Source organism: Typopeltis vanoorti, chromosome 1 (genome assembly GCF_054136105.1).
Source record: "Typopeltis vanoorti isolate ZY-2024b chromosome 1, IOZ_Tvanoo_1.0, whole genome shotgun sequence".
Taxonomy (NCBI): Eukaryota; Metazoa; Arthropoda; class Arachnida; order Uropygi; family Thelyphonidae; genus Typopeltis; species Typopeltis vanoorti.
In genome coordinates this window covers 1,750,414-1,772,227 of record NC_143549.1, presented here as the reverse complement: position 1 = coordinate 1,772,227, position 21,814 = coordinate 1,750,414, and the positions used below count along the sequence as shown (strand labels likewise).

The window sequence follows — 21,814 nt, the reverse complement described above, 5'->3', positions numbered from 1 at the left end:
TATATTTGCTAAAACCAAAGCCAGAAAAAAAATTTTAGTTATTAATTTTTTTTATTTAAATTTGAACTGATTTATTTTTATACTTTTTTTAAAATGCAAATATATGTATACCAAAGTTGTATAGTGTTATTAAAATGAGTTATTATGGAAATGTTGACTTTTATTTTCAATAAACTAAAAAAATGCTTATTTTTGAGGCCTCATAATGATGCGCATAGGGCCTCCAAAAGTATAAATGCACCCCTGATTTTCTGGTGACTTATTTTATAGTTCATTGTAATGAGTGTTTTCTCCAGTGAGAATCTGCTGTGTGAAGCAAGTTTAACATCCCATTTAGCCTAATATGTTATGTAGAAAGAATTTCATTGGCTCTGAGATTACCATCATTTTTAGTAATTCTGAAGTGGCTTGACAAAAAGTTCCATGCTTGTTCTGTAGAGTACGATTTCCAGATTTGCGGTTATGTGATATCCAGTCATTTTTGACACTTGATGATCTTGTGAACAAAGGCTCTTCATCTCACTCAGCCTCTTGTACTCTCTTTCAGCAATTGTAAGTTCAAATTGGTGTGTTCTTTTATGTTGTCCATCCAACTCTTTTGTGATCTTCCTCTTCTCATTCCCTCAATCTTCCCCAAAATAACTGTTTTCCAGTGATTCATCAGTTCTCATAATATGTCCAGAGTACATCAACTTCTGTGTAGCAATCATTGTCTCCAAGTGCAGTTTGTCTTTATTATTATTATTATTATTATTCAGGCCTCCATGGAGTCAAAAGACTCATCGTGTGAGGTCCTTCCTAAGAACATAAAGTCTGTCAAGACTCATCGAGGGGAGGTCCTCCCCAAGAAACACAAAGTCTATCATACCACTCTTTGAACTCATTGACCGTTCTCGCTCAAACCACTCCATCAGGCAATGCATTCCATGGTTCAACCACCATCCACGCAAAGAAACCACTCCTTACCCTCTTGCTCACAGTTTCCTTTCGTAACTTCCAGGGATGGCTTCTTGTCATCGCTCCTTCCTGCTGTTCAATCAAGCGAAAGAACTCCCCAGTGTCAACCCTGTAACCACCTCTCAACAGTTTAAAAGTCTCAATCATATCACCTCTCCTTCTTCTATCCACCAAACTCTGCAGTCCACATTCCCTCAGCCGATCCTCATAACTATGCTTGTACAGTCCTGAAACCATCTTTGTCATCAGTCTTTATATCCTTTCCACAGTTAATTTATCCCCTTCAAATCCTGGGGACCAAATCTGAGAACAGTAGTCCAAGTGTGATCTGATCAGAGACTTATACAATGGAATGATAACCCTCTTATCTCTGCAGGTCAGTGTCCTTCTCATAATTGCAGCAATCCTCTGTGTTACCTTCACCACCTTTGCAATATGTCCCCTAAACTTCAGGTTTCTATCAATCATCAACCCCAGATCTCTTGTCTCCCCTACTTCCATTAGTATAACTCCTTTCATAGAGTATGCAGCATCCCATTGATGTTTCCCAAACCTCAAGACCTTACATTTTGCTGCATTAAACTGACAGCCCCATTCATTTACCCATCTATCTAGCTTATTTAAATCCTCTTGCAGGGCTACCACATCTGCACTATTACTAATAATCCTTCGCATCATCTGCAAACAACTGAATATCCCCTTGCAATCCACTGGCAATGTCATTGATTTAAAGGTTAAACAATATAGGTCCTAGTACTGAGCCCTGTCGGACCCCACTTGTAACCCTCTGCCTCCTTGAAACTTCTCCAGCATACACAACTCTCTGATACCTATCAGACAGCCAATCCTGTATCCAGTTGACCAATCTGACATCCAGACCCATTTGCTGCAACTTTAATATCAGCTTATCATGTGTTACCCTGTCAAATGCCTTTGCTAAGTCTAAGAAAATTGCAGTATATGCCTTTCCCTCATCTAATGTTCTTGTAACTTTATTATAAAATGCTAGCATATTGCTAAAACAAGAGTGCACTTTCACAAATCCATGTTGACTCTCACAGATAACATTACCCTCATCTGCTCAAGGCTGTATACGGTCCTTCACTACTTTCTCCGAGTTCTTAACAACTACTGATGACACACAGACTGGCCTATAATTAGACACTTCCAGTCTGTTACCATCCTTATACAATAGCACTTTCTTACCTTCCTTCCATTCCCTGGGCACCTTTGCCAAAGCCAGACTTTCATTGAAAAGCCAGGTCAAAAGAGCTGTCAGTTCCCTAGCACATTCTCTCAAAACTCGAGGTGAAATACCATCCAGTCACACAGCTTTACTGACATCCAGAGTACTCAATATCTGAAACACACTCTCCTCCTGTACTTCTAAACCTCGAACCAGCCCTATCCCTCTAGCATTAAAACTGACTCCTCTAGGATGAAATACTCCAATAAAGTGTTCATTGAACAATTCCACTATGTCCTCTGCATCAGTTACTCTGTTCCCATTTTTATCCCACAATATCATACTTCCAAAGTCATTTCTACTCCTACTGGCCACATAGCTAAAAAAATTCCCCAGGATTTTCTTTGGATCTTAGGGCCAATCTCCTCTCATATTCCAGTTTCGCTTTCCGTACCACACTAGTCACTCTTCTGGCCTGTGTCTTATATTCTTCATGCATCCTCTCTTCACCTGTCTCCTTATATCTCTTCCATAGCCTCTTTTTCACATGCAATTCCTGTTTAACATTGTTTGTCATCCACTTTACTCCAAATTGTGTCCTCTTCTTCACTTGTGGTATACAATTTACCATTGCTGCTAACAAATATTCTTTCACAATTTCCCATGCACTAATGATATCCCGGCTTTCCAATTCCTCCCTCCATGAAACTTCCCGAAGTTGACGTCTAAGACTATTATAATCAGCTGTATTATAATTCCACATAAGTTCCCGTCTCTTTGATACTCCTGCATGTCTATTCATTTTCCAAGTCGAAACCATATGGTCACTCTCTCCAACTGGTGGGAGAGATGTCAACTCAGTTATTATCAACTCTTCTGATGCTATAACCAAATCTACAACTCTTGAACCTCTTGTTCCCTCTGTTACATATTGCCTAAGACATTTGTCCCTCAAGAATGCTAGAAATTCCATTCCCCTATTGCTACATGCATCTTCCTCTCTCCAATTTATACTACTGTAGTTAAAATCTCCCATAACAATCATTCTTCTTGCACTTGCCAAAGTTAGCTGTCTAAATATTCCTGGTCCCCATGCTCTGTGCTCCTGGGTCTGTAGCAACACCCCACTAAATATCCTGTCTTGCCTACCTCTACCTCACACCTCAAAATCATTTGTCTCACTTCCTTCCAATGCCTCCACTCTTAGAGGACATAGGTCATCACTTATCATAAGCAGTACCACACCACCACGCTTTCCCCTCCTATCCTGACGAAAAATGCTATACTCAGCGACTTCTATCCTGTTGTTATATCCCCTTCTGTCAACCATGTCTCAGTGATCGTAATAATTTTTGACCAGGCTGATGCTATCTGCACCACCAATTCCTCTCCCTTATTCTGCATACTCCTGGCATTAGCATAAAGCATATAAATGCCATTGTTTCTGTACCCAGCATTATCCCTTCTACACTCCACTGGGCTCAGTGTTACCTGACATCGTCTCCCTTCTCCCAAGTATCCATTCCCACAAGAGGCCACCCCTGCTATCATCCTCCCTGGGACACACTGACTCGTTCAGAACAGCAATCTCTCCAGATACCTACCTCCTTCCTCATTCAAATGTAAGTGGTCTCTCGCATACAATTCCTCTCTTTCCTCAAACGCACTCCAAGCATCCACATATACCAGTCCTCTCTTTTCACACATTCTCGCTATTATGCCATTCAATATCACCACTCTTCTTCTCAGCTCATCATTATCATACCTAGGCAACACGCACACTATTTTTCCCCTCTCTGTCTTCTTCCATACAGTCTCAAGCAAAAACCTCATATCTCTCGCTGCCCGACTTACATTACCACTCAAGTCATTCGTTCCTACCATCAATCATCTCATCCACCCTTTCACCTCTCTTAATTGCCATAGCCACCCTTTCTATTGTTCCTCCTGTCAAACACTCCTCACACATCCTATCTTGAACACCACGGATCATTTAGTCACCATACATTATACCTCTTACCATTCCCACTCTCCTGTTGTTTCCATTCTCTCCTCTTCTTTCATTCCCACAGGTCTCTCTCATTCCTTCTCCTCTACTGCTATTCTCTCTTCTAGCATTCCCATACCTCTCTCCCCTACTGTTTCCATTCTCTCCTCTTCTAGCACACCCATACATATCTCTCATTTCCTCCTACTGTTTCCATTTTCTCCACTTCTAGCACTTCCATATACATCTCTCATTCTGTCTCTCCTACTGTTTCCATCCTCTCGTCTTCTAGCATTCCCATACCTCTCTCTCATTCCATCTCTCCTACCGTTTCCATTCTCTCCTCTTCTAGCACCCCCATAACTCTCACTCATACTCCCTAAATTCTCTCTCTCTCTCTCCCCTACTCTAATTCGCCTTGCATTTATCTCTTCCATTCTCCTAATCTGATCTTTCATACTTCTGCTCTCATTCACAAGACATTCCACCTCCTCTTTCAGCTCATCTATCTTCCTTTGCAGGTCAGTCACTCTTAATCTAAATTCACTCTCCCAAACAAAACCATCTCCTAAATTTTCACAGTCACTCACACCTTCCACACTATCAACTATTATTTTCTCATTCATATATATATTTTTTTCATTCTCTCCTATCACACTACTTGTCTTCCTACATTCATTCCCCTTTCCTGGTGCAACAAGGATATCGATATTTCTAATGCACTTATTTCCTCCAGCTCCCTGCATTTTGCGCAGGCAGCTGGAGGAAATATTATTACGCTCTCTGCTCTCTTTCATAAGCCACATATCCAATTCCCAAGACGCATACATGCCGCAAGTACTGCATGCCACAAAGTCCCTTATAATATTACTTATAATAGAGTTCTTAAATGGTGGAGGACTTGGCGACACGCCACTTGCGACTGCAGCTGAATCCGCCATCATTCCTTACTGCCGAGTAGCGTAATCTTTAATAATTATTCAATTAATAAATTCCGTTAAATAAATAAGAAAAAAAGTACAAACAAGTACAAACAAAAAAACATTTAAGTACACTAAATATAATTAAATAAAATGAAATATAATTAAATACAGTAATGAAAACTTAGCTTCGTTTTGTCTTCCACCGTTATGCATTCGATTCCGACGGTAACCAAAATATATTATATCACGACAGCAACTAACTTCCAAAAAACAACCAGTGAAGTACACTTGTATTCAGAGAAACAATATAGCACTCAAAAACGGGGAAAAAAAAATGGACTATTCACTGATTAAAAATCACTTTCTTCTGCACAGCTCAAATTCACCGCTACGTGCTACGGTGACGCCAGCGCCACCTTTTCATTATATATTCTTTCATTATACATTTTTATATTCTCTAAACCTTCTTATTGGTCATTTTTGGCAGTCCATGAGATTCTTAATAGTTTCCTTCACACCCATAATTCAAGTGAATTAATTCGCTTTCTATCTTTCTTAATAATCCAGCTTTCACATCCATACATCACTACTGGAAATACCATTGCTTTGCATTCTAACTTTCCTGGCCTTACACCTCTATAAAAGGACCTCATGGAGTCAAAGACTCATCTGGGAGGTCATTTTATCACACACACATCTCATCATACCGTGTCTTAAACACGCTCAAACTCCTTGCAGACACCACACTCTCAGGCAAGGCATTCCAATCATTCACAACTCTGCATGAAAAAGAACCTACCTCTCACCCCCCCTACCCACACCCTCTTTATACAGTTTCCAGGGATGACCTCTGGTTCTCCCCTGATCTCCCAATATTCTCTGTAGAACTTCTCCACCACTGATCTTATAACAACCCCTTACCAACTTGTAGGTGTCTATCATATCTCCCCTCTTCCTTCTCTCCACCAGACTTTGCAAGTTACATCTTCTCAATCTTTCCTCATATTCAACATTCCAGAGGTCAGAATCTACCTTAGTCAGTCGCCTTTGGACCCTTTCCAACATTTCTTCATCCTTCTGAAAACCCGGTGACCAAATCTGGGCACAATAGTCCATGTGTGGCCTAATCAGTGCCTTATAGAATGGAACAAGTATTTCCCTACTTCTACACGTCAGTGTCCTCCGCATCATTCCCAGAAGTCTTTGTGTTTTCTTCACAATTTTGGCAATGTGTCCCCTAAATTTTAGATCCTTATCCACTATCACCCCTAGATCTCTTATTTCCTCTGCTTCCAACAATATATTCTCACCAAGCATAAATTCTGCATCCCATCTTTGTTTTCCAAATTTTAAAACCTTACATTTTGCAACATTGAACTCACATCCCCATTTGCTTGCCCAATCGCTCAATTTATTCAAGTCTTCTTGTAAGGCCACAACATCTTCACTACTCTTTATGTACAAGTTAACTAGTAATGACCCTAAAACAGACTCCTGAGGCACTCCACTAGTGACTTTTCTTTTCCTAGATATCGCATCCCCATACACAACTTGTTGATACCTATCAGATAGCCAGTTTCCAATCCAATGCACTAATCTAATATCCAACCCCATCTGCTCTAGTTTGACTGTCAACTTATCATGAGGTACTCTATCAAAATCCTTTGCGAAATCCAAGTATATTACTGTGTATCCTTCTCCTCTGTCCAAGGAAGCAGTCACTTTATTGTAATAAGTAAGTAGATTACTAAAACATGACCTCCCTTTAGCAAATCCATGCTGTCCATCAAAGATTATACCATTGTTGTCAACACAACTCTGGATCCTAGTTCTCAGCTTCTCCAACAACTTAACCACCACACCTGACACAGAGATAGGCCTATAGTTTGATGCTTGAGTTTGATCACCTCCTTTATGAAGTGGCACAATCTTGCCATCCTTCAACTCTTTAGGTACTTGACGAAGTGCAAGACTCATATTAAAAAAATATGTCAAGACAGGTGTCAACTCTCTGGCACATTCCTTCAGAATACGTTGTGATATATTATCAAGTGCCACTGCCTTATTTACATCTAGTTTACTCAACTCCCCAAACACCTCTTTCTCACTTACAGTCAGTCTCTCCTCCCCATCATCAACTGCTCTCAATCTCTCCATGAAGTCACATTCACAAGATTGAAAGATCTTTATGAACTGCTCTTTAAGTATCTCCACCACACATTCTGCAACAGCTGTCTTTATACCATTTCCTCCAATCAATGTCATCCTTTCATAATCATTCCATCTTTTGCTGGCTACATATCGAAAGAACTCCCTAGGATTCTTTTTGGCTTCATTAGCTACTCTCACCAACCAAGTCACCCTCCTTGCCTGGTCTTTGTAGACCCCATGAAATTGGTTACTTCCACTTCTCTTATGCTGCCTCCACAATGCCCTTTTTCTCTGTATTGCATGCTTAATCTCTTTATTCATCCATCTCACACCTACCTTATTTAACCTTCTCACCCTTGGAATACATTTAGACATTGCATCTACTAAATAGTTTTTGAAAATCTCCCAAGCTACATTGATCTCTTTTCCATCTAACTCCTCATTCTATGCTACACCCGCAAGCTGTCTCTTGAGCTCTTCATAATCACCCCCCCCCCCCCCTTGTAGTTCCACATATGCCCTTTTTTCATAGGGGTCCTTGCACTTCTGGCAACCACCCAGGTAATCACCTCATGGTCACTTTCACCAATTGGTGGATGATTTAACACCTCATTTATAATTACATCCTCTGATCAGATGACCAAATCCAAGACCCTTAATCCTCGTGTGCTCTCTGTTACATACTCTCTGAGGTAGTTATCCCTCAAAAACTCAAGAAACTCATTTTCTTTACTTCCAGTTTCAGTCTCATCATTGCAGTCTATATTGCCATAATTAAAATCACCCATAATGATCACCCTTTTCTTATTTACTTGAGTAATTTGATTGCACATTTCATTATCACCACCATCCACATTACCTGGTCTATAACAACATCCCACCAAGTATTTGATTCCATTTGATTTGTATATTAAAATCATGTATACTTGAGAAATGGTTGAGATGGATTGTGGAAGAAAAGCTTGTGATGAACAAGCTGGATTTCAATCTCATTGGTGTGGTCACTTAATCAGAATGGGGTAGCAAAGATTATCAAAACAAGCAAGTGTTCTCTACCAGGTTGGCAGGAAAAAGACCCAGAGGAAGACCAAGATATTGGTGGATTGATACGGTAAAAAATGCATTAGAAGATAGAATATATAAGATCTGATAATGTTGAAGTCTTGACAGGTAACAGACTGATTTTGCGGAAAATTGTAAATAGGAAGTTAGTATTGATGTAATTTCTTCATGTAGTATATTCATAATATCCTGTACGCACCTTGAGAATACATGGCAGGAATTTGATGATGATGAAGATTCTATATTCTGGGTTTCATCCTTTATGTATGTGTAGTATCTTCATGACTAGGCTACTTGTATATAGGTGCTAATAACTTAACTTCAAGTCTTGAAGCAAGGAATATAATTTTTTCTTTCCAATATATAGTTTAACCAAATGAGAAAACTTTCACCTCTATCTCCAGATTCTACAAACATATTCAGGAAAAGGTGACCAACAACATCAAACAACAATTGTGATTTTTCTGCAAGCACAGGTTGGCTTACAAAATTTCTCAAAAGATACGCATTTCATAATTTAAAAATAAAAGGAGAAGCCGCATCTGCAGATGAGCCGGCAGCTAAGGAATTTCTTTCAAAACTATCCAAAATTATTGAAAATGGTGGTTACACTCCTGCTCAAGTCTGGAATGCAGATGAGACTGGCCTTTTTTTGGAAAAAAATGTCAAGTAGAACATATATAGCAAAATCACAAAAAAGTGTTCGTGGCTTTAAAGCAGCTAAGGATCGTGTGACTCTATTATTTTGTAGCAATGCTTCAGGAGATTGTATATTAAAACTATTACTCATTAATCGTTCCCTAAGACCACAGGCAATGAAAGATGTGGATTTTAACACGTTACCAGTGCATTGGAAGGCAAACAAAAAGGGTTGGGTTACAAAAGAAATTTTTAATGAATGGTTCCCTCAATGTTTTGTTCCAGAAGTTAAGTGCTATTTGATGGAAAAACATCTGGACTTTTAAAGTTTTATTGATTATAGACAATGTGTCTGGCCATCTTGTTTTAGAACACCCAAATGTGGAATTTTGTTTTCTGCCACTTAATACAACCACTAGACCAGGGTGTGATCAATACCTTCAAAACTTACTAAATAAGAAGAACATTCCAATACATTTTGGATAAACTAGATAAGAATAATCTACTGACAGTTATTGGTGTGTGGAAGAAATTTTCTATTTTGGATTGCAACAAACTTGCTAAGTTTGCGTTATCAGAATTGAAACCATCAACTTTATAAATGCATGCTGGAAAGCTACTTGACTGGAATGTACGAAAAAGAAAAACTCTGTACCTTTGCATACAACTGAATATTCCAATATCATCAGATTATCACATGTAGTTGGCAGAGAAGGATTTTATGATTTTTGATATATGACTTATGATATATGACTTCTGAATGATTCAATCTTAATATCTCTTCTGGGTCTAGGTCCCACTGATGATATTTATTAATGCTCATCATGGTCAGCTAATTAGAAGAGTGGGTTTGCTTACTTCTTGGGAGAGTAGAGAGGTTGTACTCAGTGGCAGGTTTTTTTCTTGTCACTGGATGGAACCACTACTGAGTTTCCTGTTCTGGAGTGATTCAGAACAGGAAACTCAGTTTACTATGAAACTCATTAGGAGTAATGAGTTTCGTAGTAATCCTTTAGGGTTATTCAGTGAGATTTAGAGTGATCTTGTGGATCACTCAGAGTTTTTTGGAGAATTATCACTGCACTTAAACAAAATTCAGATTTACATGACATAAATACTTTTCTTTCCTTTGTTTTTCACTTTAATATTTTTATTTTAATTGACTGGTGCTTGTGGTTGTTTCACTACCCACTATCACTTCCATTTCAGTCTAGTAATGATGGCACTTTCAAACAAACTATACTTGGTAAATCAGAAAAAAGTGCACAACCAAATCAACCAGAAATTAGCCCCAAAATTCTCCAAACTGCAGGATCCACTTCACCAGTCAAATATGGATGGACCATTAGTTGAAATTACCAATAATGTACCTAATATAACAACTGAACATATGCAAAATGAAATGCAAAGTAATGAAACTGTTATACAAGGAGAAAGTGGAGAAGAAACAGAAAAGCAAGTAAGACAACTGAAAGAACCTATAGGTTCTTTCAGTTGTCTTACTTTCAGGCAATATCATCAAATGTCTTACTTACTTTTCAGGCAATATCATCAAAAAGAAAGATGAATTAATAAAAAAAAATTCAGGATAAACAAAACAAAATCAAAATGCAAACAAAAAAAGGAAAAAAATCTAAAAGGAGAAGAAATGATAATTTTTTTTTTTTTTTTTTTTTTTTTTTTTAAATTAAAGGTGGAGAAGGTTGTGGATCACAAGTGAAGACTTCTCAGGCTCAGACGAATTTATGGACTATATGGTTCTGTGTCATGCTAATAAAGGGAACTTAAGAGATACAATTAAAGAAAAAAATAATAAAGTTTACTGAATCAAAGTTTTCTCAAGTATGATTATCATCTACATGAAAAAAAAAAAACTAGCTTCCAAATAGAAAGATAGGCATCAAATTTAAATAATGGAAAGCTATGGGAAAAAAGTGGAAAACAATTTATAAGAAGCAGGCTACAGAAATTACTCCTTCAGAGATTGAAGACCTCATCAGGTTCATCCAGAATCTAGAAGTTAAAGAGTTACCTATTACACTTCACTAATCATATCATCTCCTTTCTGCATTACTTCATTAAATGTATGAGGATTTCACAGGCAAGGTAAACAAGAAACTATGTGGAAACTTTTGCTATACCATAATATCAGGTTTTTTCCTCCAAGAAACATACTTCTGCAGATATTAAAGATATATAAACTTTAATAGATAGATATCCACTTCTTTCTTATTGAAGCTTTAGAAGATTTAAAAGGACTACAGTAGGCGATCTTATTCTTATCTTATCTTCCTTCCATTCATTAGGTACCTTTCTCACAGCCAGACTCTTATTGAAGAGCCAAGTCAATGGAGCTGTCAGTTCTTTAGCTCTCTCCATACCTGTGGTGAAATACCATCTAGTCCCACATCTTTACTGCCATCCTGAGTACTCAGTATTTGGAACACTCTCTCCTCTTTCTCCTCTAAACTCTGAATCTGCCCTATCCCTCTAGTATTAAAACCTTCTCCAGGATAAAATACTCCAATAGAGTGCTCATTGAACAACTCCACTATGTCCTCTGCATCAATCACTCTATTCCCATTTTTATCCTGCAATGTCATTCTTCCACAATCATTTCTCCTCCTACTGGCCACATAGCTAAAAATATCCCTAGGATTTTCTTTGGATCTTAGTGCCAATCCCTTCTCATATTCCAGTTTTGCCTTCCTCACCATACTGGTCACTGTCTCCTGGTCTGTGTCTTATATTCTTCATGCATCTGCTCTCCACTCCTTTCCTTATATCTCTTCCATAATCTCTTTTTCAACTGCAATTCCTGTTTGATATTGTTTGTCATCCACTGTACACCAAATTGTGTCCTCTTCTTCACTCATTCAATACAGCTTACTATTTCTGCTAACAAATTTTTCTTCACAATTTCCCAAGCACTAATGATATCTCACCCTTCCAATTTCTCCCTCCATGGAACTGTCGCAAGTTAATATCTAAGACTATTATAATCATCTGCCTTATAATTCTACATATGTTCCCTTTTAACTGTCAGCTTGATATAAACTATTATAATCACCCACCTTATAATTTCACGTATGTTCCCTTTTCTTTGATACTCCTGCATGTCTATTCATTTTCCAAGTCAAAACCACATGATCACTCTCTCTCCAAATGGGGGAAGACATTAGTTAACCTCTTGTTCTCTCTATTACATTGCCTAAGACATTTGTTCCTCAATAATTATAGAAATTCCATTCCCTTATTACAACATGCATTTTCCTCTTCCCAGCTTATACTGCTGTAGTTAAAATCTCCCATAACTATCATTCTTCTTGCACTTGCCAAGCTCAACTGCATAAACATCTCCTGTTTCCCATCCTCTGTATCCCTTGGTTTGTAGCAACATCCTACGAAATATCCTGTCTTGCCCACTTCTACCTCACACCATATGCTTTCAAAACCATTTGTGTCACTTCCTTCCAAAGCCTCCACTCTTAGAGGACATAGGTCACCCTTTCTTTATAATATTATATTGTAGAGGTTTTATTATTCATTCTGAAGATTTTTGTATTTAGAAAGAAACATTCTAGGAGATATAAAATTTTTGGCTAGGTGGTGTAGGCCACCTACATTATGCAATATTCACTGGGGGGGGGGGATCAAATTCTGCTGTTATTACTATGAGAAGTTTTTTTTAATGATTCCATCCTCTTAGTTCAGTATGGTCTTATGGTTAATTGTAGGGATGACTGGAGAGCAATTCCAGGTAGAGAAGGCTAACTCAAGGAGGTTCTCAAATTAGGCTAAATACCTGGGTATCAGTCATCATTGCACTTTAGTTTCAATTGGTCTTTTGGTTTGTTTTGTTGCAGACTGGTGAAAAAGGAAAACTATTAGCCTTTGACTATATGATGATATAAAAGAACTGAGGCTTGTTTTTGATCTCTCATACTATCTATCTGTCTTTTCTTTATCCTAATACTCTTGGTCTTTACTGAGGTGAAAAAGTAAAGGAGTGCTTATCTGAGGTCAAAACCAGTTTAGCAAATGGCCCTTTCCATAATGCATAGTATTATAAATATCCATAAGGATGTATGCATTGCATTATGGTATACTATGGCAATTAGTGTGAAGTCATTAGCATTTAGATAAACGTAGCCTAGTGTTGAAGTTGCTTCAAGTAAAAACATTGTTTTATTTCACTTGGATGAAACCAAGAATATAATTTCTTGGCATCTTTAATTTATAGTTTAATCAGGAGAAAAATTTTCAACATGAACCATTACATAACTGAAACCAAACATGTAAGAATTTCACACACACACACACACACACACACACACTCTCTCTCTCTCTCTCTCTCTCTCTCTCTCTCTCTCGTGGAACATGATGGAAGGTGATAAAAATATCGTATATGTTTTTGTTTTCTTGATCCAGAAGAAGCCACTAGCATATGTTATGAAACGTATTGGTCTATCTATCTACGGATTAATGTCATGACCTACTGTATCCAGTGTTGGTTATCATTTATCATAATATATAATGACAGTAAATCATTTATCAGTATTAATTACAAAATTTTCTAAATAGGCAATAAATGGATAAAATCATTGATTACCTAATGGCATTCTGCAGAAGTCCTGACTCCCTCTTCACTAAATGAGAACTATTAAAACATAAAAGTATAATTGAGGAGTTTATTAGACGCATGTATTCATAAGAATAAATCTCATCTCATCTTCCTTTTACTCTCTTTTTACCTTGAGGTGTCGAGGGTTTTTATTAATCAACAGACCTCAAACTGTTCACCAGATAAGGTGGTCAGCCCTACGCTCTAGTATATCCTATGTCCTGTAGTGTTGGGTTCTCAGGCTGGTTTGCCTGCTTTGTGGGATGAAAAACCCCTGGATAAACTGGAAAAAATCCTACTGTCCACGGCCAAGACCCGGCTGACATGGCTATGGCTGAGGTAGATCCTTCAGCTCCTCATGTCACCGACGAGAATCGAACCTAGGACGCTCTTTCCCCAGGTATATGTTTGTGAAGTGCACAGCCACTAGGCTAACTGCACGGACATGAGAATAAATAATCATTTTACTTTTGCAAATATTTTGACCAGAAAGTAACTCGCCATCAGCTTTATCCCAAGGTGAAGCTAGAACAAAGAATATTAATCCTATTTACAAAACTGAGCAACATGCCAGGATGGCACGTTGCGAGTGGGTACAAAATAAAATAAAGATTACAATTTTATTTTGTAACTACTCACAAGGTTGCATTCCAGCATGTGGCTCAGCTCTGTAAATAAGATGAAAATTCTTTGTACTGGTTTCATATTATGATTATGCTGATGCACTGATGATGGTCAGTTAGTTTCTTGTTAAAATATTTGCAATAATAAAAATTATTATTTATTTTTGTGAATATGCATGTCTAGTGAACTTTATTTTGTCACAAATATCATTAAAAACTCATATAATTGAGTATGCCATACTGTTACATGTAGAATAATTCCTGTAACTGTATTACTCTATCTATCCATTTGATTGATATATTTTGTTCTTTCTTTTAATTAAACAGGATATTTCTGCAAACCTTTCAAAAGAAAATATATGGATACAACTATGCAAGGTGAATAAACTTCATAGAGATCAAAGAAGATTAATTGCAACTCAGGATATAGTCATAGGTCAAGCAGTCATTGAATATAGAGGAAAAATTTTAACTACTGCTCAGTTTTTTGAACAGAATCCATTTTTCAGTAAAAGGTGAGATCATTTTTGTACTGATAAATATATTGTATGATTCTTAGTCTGAAATTGTAGTTTTTTCCTGTTCTGGATACATTGGTTGATATCGTAATTTTTCCAAAAATTGCATAATGTTATAGCATCTTCTTGGCCTGGTTGGCCGAGTGGTTAGCACATCCACTCTCCAGCCAAAAGGCTGCAGGTTCGAATCCTGCCATGGGCATGGATGTTTGTGATTGTCTGTGAAAGCACTAGTGGTGGTAGTCAGCGTTAGATGCCGTTGGTGTTAGATGATGAAGGTTGGTGGAGTAGTGAGATGAAGAGTTGTAGAGTTGATGCCCTCCCTCAATGAGCCTTTGGACTCCCTGGAGGTGTGATATAATAATAATAATAATTATAGTTTCTTCTTCATTCTTATTTCCTTCTACTTTACTTTAGGCACTTAAATTTTGCTTTCAGAGATTAAGGAATGAAGGATGGTAGGAAGAAAGCATTAATAAGCTGCATTCCCAGAGTTAGGGTCAAGTAGGAATGAAGTGGATGAATAGCATTATTAAGGAGGAGCTGCATAAAAGAGAAAATGGCATGAAAGAAATATGAGGGAAAATATTATAAATAAGCTCATGAGCAGTACAAAACACAGCCAGGTAGTTTGACCAGCATGGCTTCACAGAGTTCTGTTTGCTTGGTGAGTAATATGAACAATGATTAAAGAAGGACTACTTCAATCTGTTTGCCAGTGTATCAAGCAAGAGGATATAATACAGGGACTGGTTTGTGAAATAAAAAGAATGAAATAGAGCTAGGTGAAACTGAAGGTGCTCAGGTATTGTAAATTGTCAGGGAAGGTTGCTTACTTTCTATGGCCGTGTCCCAATTTAATTACTCAAATAAGCACTCTAAGACAGATAACACATTATAGGCTGGACAGCATATCTGGAATAGTGATTGGGATATTGGAAAAGTTGGATAGTCACATTTCTATCCAGCTGTTCCTGAAATAATGCTTGGACCATGTCTGAAGGCACCCATTAACTTTGTGTGCTTCATTTATTAAAATTGAATCATGATTTCCCTTTCTTTCTTTCTTTCTTTTTTTTTTTTTTTTATCTGACAAGCATGTTTTTCTTTCACTATCACAATGTGCACTTTTTTGAGGGGAAGGGAGGGGTGCTTTGTGTGTGAGGTTTCATTTATTATTATTATTATTGAGGGAGCTTTAGCAGCAAGTGGTAGCAGACACTTTGCAACTTAAAATATGCTCCCATATTTTAAGTTGCAAAGTAGATTTTTTTCTGGTGAATTAAAATTTAAAGTGTATCAGTGAATTGCATTCTTCAAGCTGAACATATTGACATAAAAATTGTAAGTATCAGTTAAGTAATAAGTAAATTATAAATATTCAAAGTTCGAATTATACGTTGGTCAACTACGTGAGAAGAGAACAAAGGAAGTCGCCATATTAGAAATTACAGCAAGATCGTCAGACAAGAAATATGAAGTGCTACAAATGCCATGAAGACTTAACAGGGGAAGAAAACCACATAACATGCAGGAACTGCAGAGAAAAATGCATTTTCTATGTTCAGGATTGTCCGAGGCCACTTGACAGCGAAAATCAAACGCAAGCGTGACAAGTGGAAGTGTCCGCAGTGTAGAGAAAACAAAGGAATGTCGCCTTCAACTGCAGGCTGGAAACTGACAATGCTGTAAACAACCGCAGGCAGTAAACAGATAATGCAGCAATCAACAGTAGAGAGAACGAAAAACAAAGAAAACAATGGAAACCTAGGTGAGCCAATTTTGAATGCATTACTTGAAAATAGATTAAAAAACCTAAAAGACTATTTAATTGATTTTGTTGGAGAACTATTTGAAAAACATACCATGCAGATTACCGAAAAATTCAACCAATATGAGGAATTAATTAAATTTAATAACAACTCGATAGAAGATGTATTACAGACTGTCAGAGAAATTAAAAACTGCATTTAAGAGCTAACGGAAAGCTAACAGCATAATCTAATTAAAGAGACAACAGAATTACGGCAAGAACTAAACTCTTTAAAGCAACAGTACAAACTCTTAAACCAACAGCATATAAAAATGATATCCTGGTAGATGGCCTCCCAGAAATTGCTACGGAACACCTAAAAGACACCGTAATACAACTAAGCCAAAAAATTGGTGCTCCCATTGAATCAAAAGATATCCAGTCAGTACATCAGTTACCACAAAAAAAGGAAAAGAGAAAATAATTCCCGTCCTCCTGTCGTGGTGCGACTCACCAACAGCCCAACAAAAATTACACTTATAAAAGCTAGCAGGATTAAAAAACCAGTAGTCAAGAATCTCAAAGGAGCCCACGACAATACCCCAATATACTTGTCCTAATTCTTAATGCCTTATTATCAGTAACTATTCTACCTAACAAGGAAAGTAAAAACAGAAAATAAATTACCAGTTCATATGGATAAGAGACAGCAAAATATTCCTTAAACAGACACAAGACGCAAAACCAATCCAAATAAAATCCGTAGAAGACCTCAACAGGCTGCCACATTAAAAAGGAATATTGACAACTCATAAAGAAGGGAACAGCACACCAACCTACATGAATGAAGACCATCAAGCAGATATAATCACCCCAGAACATGATAATTGCCACATTCTGAAATCAATAAAAAAATGGAAACAAGCGACTATCCCCAAGAAAGGACTATCTATTCTCCACGTCAACATCAGAAGCATTCAAAAATACTGACTGACCCTGCTAACTTATCTGAAGAAAGATATTTTATAGATAACACAGACATTTTAGTACTGACTGAAGTATCTATGACAAATGAAGAGGCAACCATCTATCAAATGCCACACTTCTAACAACACAAACACTGCAGACAAACTAAATGAGGAGGCGGTAAAATAATATTTACCAAACATAAACTTGAAGTAACAGAAATAAACTATAAACTAGAATACACAGAAAACATATGCATCGAAATTAAAAACATCAAACAAGAAAATTCCTTGATATTAAATGCAGTATACAGACCACCCAACTTAAGCACCACAAATTTTCTAGATGAACTAAACAGATGGCTTTCAGCCACGAAAGAAGGTGCCTCAGAATACTTGATAATAATAGGAGACATGAATATGAACATTAGGAACATAAATAACAGCACAGAACAATACCTAGACTTATCAGCACATAACATGACCCCATCCATACACTCATATACGCGAGAAGAGATAGGTCAGAAATACAACAACCTCATCCTGTATTGACCATATAAATATACGGGCCCCCTCCAAACAGTCACACAGCAGCCGTCATAACATGCAAACTGGCAGACCATTATTTCACAGCATTACAGTTACACACTGAACCAGAACCCATAAAACTCACTGAGATTACAAAACAGTATTATACCATTCTAAACGAAACAATAGTAAACGACGAAATCAGAAAAAAACAGACTGGATGCAGATAGCATATTTAGACTCTGCTGAAGCTGCATATAATAATCTTAAACTTGCATTTAATAAAATATATAACAAAGTATTAACAAAAATAAAAATACGCTCCCAAACAAAACAGAATCCATGGATAACAGGCAACATATTAACAGACATACAAAGAAAAAATGCCATATGGAAATAACTTAAGAAGTTGAAAAAATGGGATTAAAAATAAATATCACCAAAACTAAATTCATGGTCATAAGTAAGAAACCAATTCTTAATTTAGCACTTTCTTTAAATAGGAAACAAATAGAAAGAGTGGCAAAGTTTAAATATCTCGGATGCTGGTTAAATGAAGATTGCAATCCAGAAATGGAAATAAAAGTTAGAATTGAAATGGCAAGAAAAAATTTTCTCTTGATGAAATCAACACTGTGTAACCGCAGTTTAAACTTAGAACTTAGAGTACGCATGGTTAAATGCTACGTATGGTCAGTACTGCTGTACGGTGCAGAAACTTGGACCTTGAAGACAACATCAATAAAAAGACTTGAAGCCTTTGAGATGTGGTTATACAGACGAACGTTAAAAATCCCATGGACAGCAAAAACGTCCAATCAGGAAGTACTGGAACAAATGGGGAAATTACATGAACTTTTAGATACCATAAAAAGAAGGAAAACTGCATATCTTGGTCACCTACTTCGTAATGAAAAATATAAGATACTTCAATTGATTATAAAAGGGAAGATAAATGGAAGAAGAGGACAAGGAAGATGAAGAAAATCTTGGCTGGCAGATATCAGACAGTGGACTGGTATGAATTCTAAGAGACTGCTCAGAATAGCTGAGAATCGCTCAAAATTTGCCAAGGTGATCGCCGACCTCCGATAGGAGATGGCACTCAAAGAAGAAGAAGAAGTTGCCAAACAATATCGCTTTACAAGCTGAATACAAAAGACAACAGAATCTTCTAACACAAATTATATCGGCAAAAAAAACTATTATAGCAACAAATTAACAAGAGTGCAGAACAACATAAAGGAAACCTGGCACCTGATTAATGAAATGCTGGACAATATACACAGAACCACTACCTTAGAAACAATAAAACACAGCTTTGCTTGAAACCCCAAATCCCTCAAATAGTTGGCAAACAACTTTAATCAGTAATTCATGAACTCCATCCAAAAACTACAAGAAACAACCTTTCCTCACACAAACGAACATTTTCCACTAGGTCCAGGAGCAACCCAGTCGATGTGGTTCCCCACAGTATCACTGGCAATTCAACAAATTAACCCTAACAAAGGACTGGGGAAAGATGGAATCAGACCAAAAGACATCAAGAAACACTCAACCAACCTATGTCCAGTTATACAATAACTGTTAAATAAATTCTTTGAAACGGGACACATGCCTGAAACACTGAAGACTGCATTAATCACACCCATACACAAACATGGAAAAAGAAACATTATAAGTAATTACAGACCCATTGCCACGTTGTTTGTAATCAACCAAATCATGGAACGCATCGTGCATTGCAAACTCTCCACATACGTTGAAAAATTCAAATCATACCCAAAACACAATATGGCTTTCAAAAAAATAAAGGAACAGCAACACTCCTGGAAGATTTCACAGACCTAATAAATGCTGCATTGGATAAAAACAGAATAACATTAGTTGTATTTTGTCCTAACAAAAGCTTTTGACACACTAACACACAAAACTTTGTTAACGAAACTAACGCATATCAAAATCGGAGGTCGTCTACTCCAGTGGTTTAAAGCATACATGAAAAACAGGAAGCACATCACACGTATAGAATCAGCGTACAGCAAAGAGGTATCGGTAACCTGCGGAGTACTGCAAGGAGCTGTTCTATCTCCCATTCTATTTAATGTATATGTACCGCTAAAGTGCAGAAATCAGTTATTCTGCAGATTATCTAGGTATTGTGCAGATTAACTACGGTGATCCGCTAATGTGCGGAAAATTGTTTCATTTCTCAAATTACCTAGGTAATCTGCACATTACGTACTAGGCACTCGTTAAAGTGAAAATAAGATCTTTGCTGGAACAACAGCAACGTTTCTGTATGTTTAAATTAAGATAATGTTATTTATTTATTTTTTGATATCTAAAGAATCAAGTTAATACAATCAAACAATCAACAAATTAGTTGATAGAATCAATCATCAATCAATTAATATAATACAAGGAATCAAACGGTTTAAAATATTATTATAATTAAGAAAAAAACATATGATAAAATTATGTTTACTTATTAAAAAACCAAACTAAAAGTGGAGGGAGAGGGGGGAAGGAGTAGGGAAAGGAAATGAGAGAAACAAACTTTTGAACTTTAACGATACGGAAGCCGTTAATGTGCACATTACCTAGGTAAAATGCGGAAAACTCTTGATTCCGCACGTTAACGGAGCAAATCAGTTAATCTGCAGATTAGCTAGGTAATGTGCACATTAACGGTTTTCGCACTTTAGCGGTAACACACACACACGACATAAGCCATCTTCCCTTAAAAAGTAAAATCTTTTAGTATGCAGATGACACGCCCATAGTATCCATTCACATGCAAATATCGCTTACACAAATATGAAACACAACATCAATCAAATTATTATTATTATTACCTCAGGACCTCATGGAGTCAAAGACTCATCTGGGAGGTCCTTTTATCTCACACACACACAGCTCATCATATCGTGCCTTGAACACATTCAAACTCCTTGCAGACACCACACTCTCAGGCAAGGCATTCCAATCATTTACAACTCTGTGTGAAAAAAACCTGCCTCTCACTCCCCTACTCACACCCTCTTTATACGGTTTCCAGATGATCTCTGGTTCTCCTCGATCTCCCACTATTTTCTGTAGAACTTCTCCACCATTGATCCTATAACAATCCCTTATCAACTTGTAGGTCTCTATCATATCTCCCCTCTTCCTCCTGTCCACCAGACTCTGCAAATTACATCTTTTCAATGTTTCCCTCATACTTGACATTCCAGAGGTCAGAAACTACCTTAGTCAGTCGCCTTTGGACCCTTTCCAACATCTCTTTATCCTTCTGAAAACCCGGTGACCAAATCTGCGCACAATAGTCCATGTGTGGCCTAATCAAAGCCTTATACAACAGAACAAGAATCTCCCTACTTCTACACGTCAGTGTCCTCTGCATCATTCCCAGAATCCTTGTGTTGTCTTCACAATTTTGGCTATGTGTCCTCTAATTTCAAATCCTTATCTGCTATCACTTCCAGAACTCTTATTTTTTCTAGCTCCAACAATATATCCTCACCAAGCATAAATTCTGCATCCCATCTTTGTTTTCCATATTTTAAAACCTTATATTTTGCAACATTGAACTCACATCCCCATTTCCGTGCCCAATCACTCAATTTATTCAAGTCTTCTTGTAAGGCCACAACAGCTTCACTATTCTTGATGGTTCGTCCCAACTTTGCATCATCTGCAAACAACTGAATATCCCCATCCAAATCTTCATCAATGTCATTAATATTCAAGTTAAACAGTAATGACTCCTAAACAGACCCCTGAGGCACTTCACTAGTGACTTTCCTTTTCCTGGATATCACTCCCCCATACACAACTTGTTGATACCTATCAGATAGCCTGTCTCCAATCCAGTGCACCAATCTAATATCCA

At 37.3% G+C, this 21,814-nt stretch overlaps 1 protein-coding gene across 8 annotated transcripts in view; it reads left to right on the top strand.

Annotated features, from left to right (window-relative positions):
• Positions 1-21,814, top strand: part of LOC150109749 (histone reader KMT2E-like) — a 902,496-nt gene that overhangs the window by 382,885 nt on the left and 497,797 nt on the right. For all 8 annotated transcript variants that reach the window (XM_090407149.1, XM_090406915.1, XM_090406833.1 and 5 more), the window contains one exon: positions 14,480-14,667. In XM_090407149.1, coding sequence (XP_090263275.1) covers positions 14,480-14,667 — 188 coding nt within the window. The remainder of the gene's footprint in view (positions 1-14,479; positions 14,668-21,814) is intronic.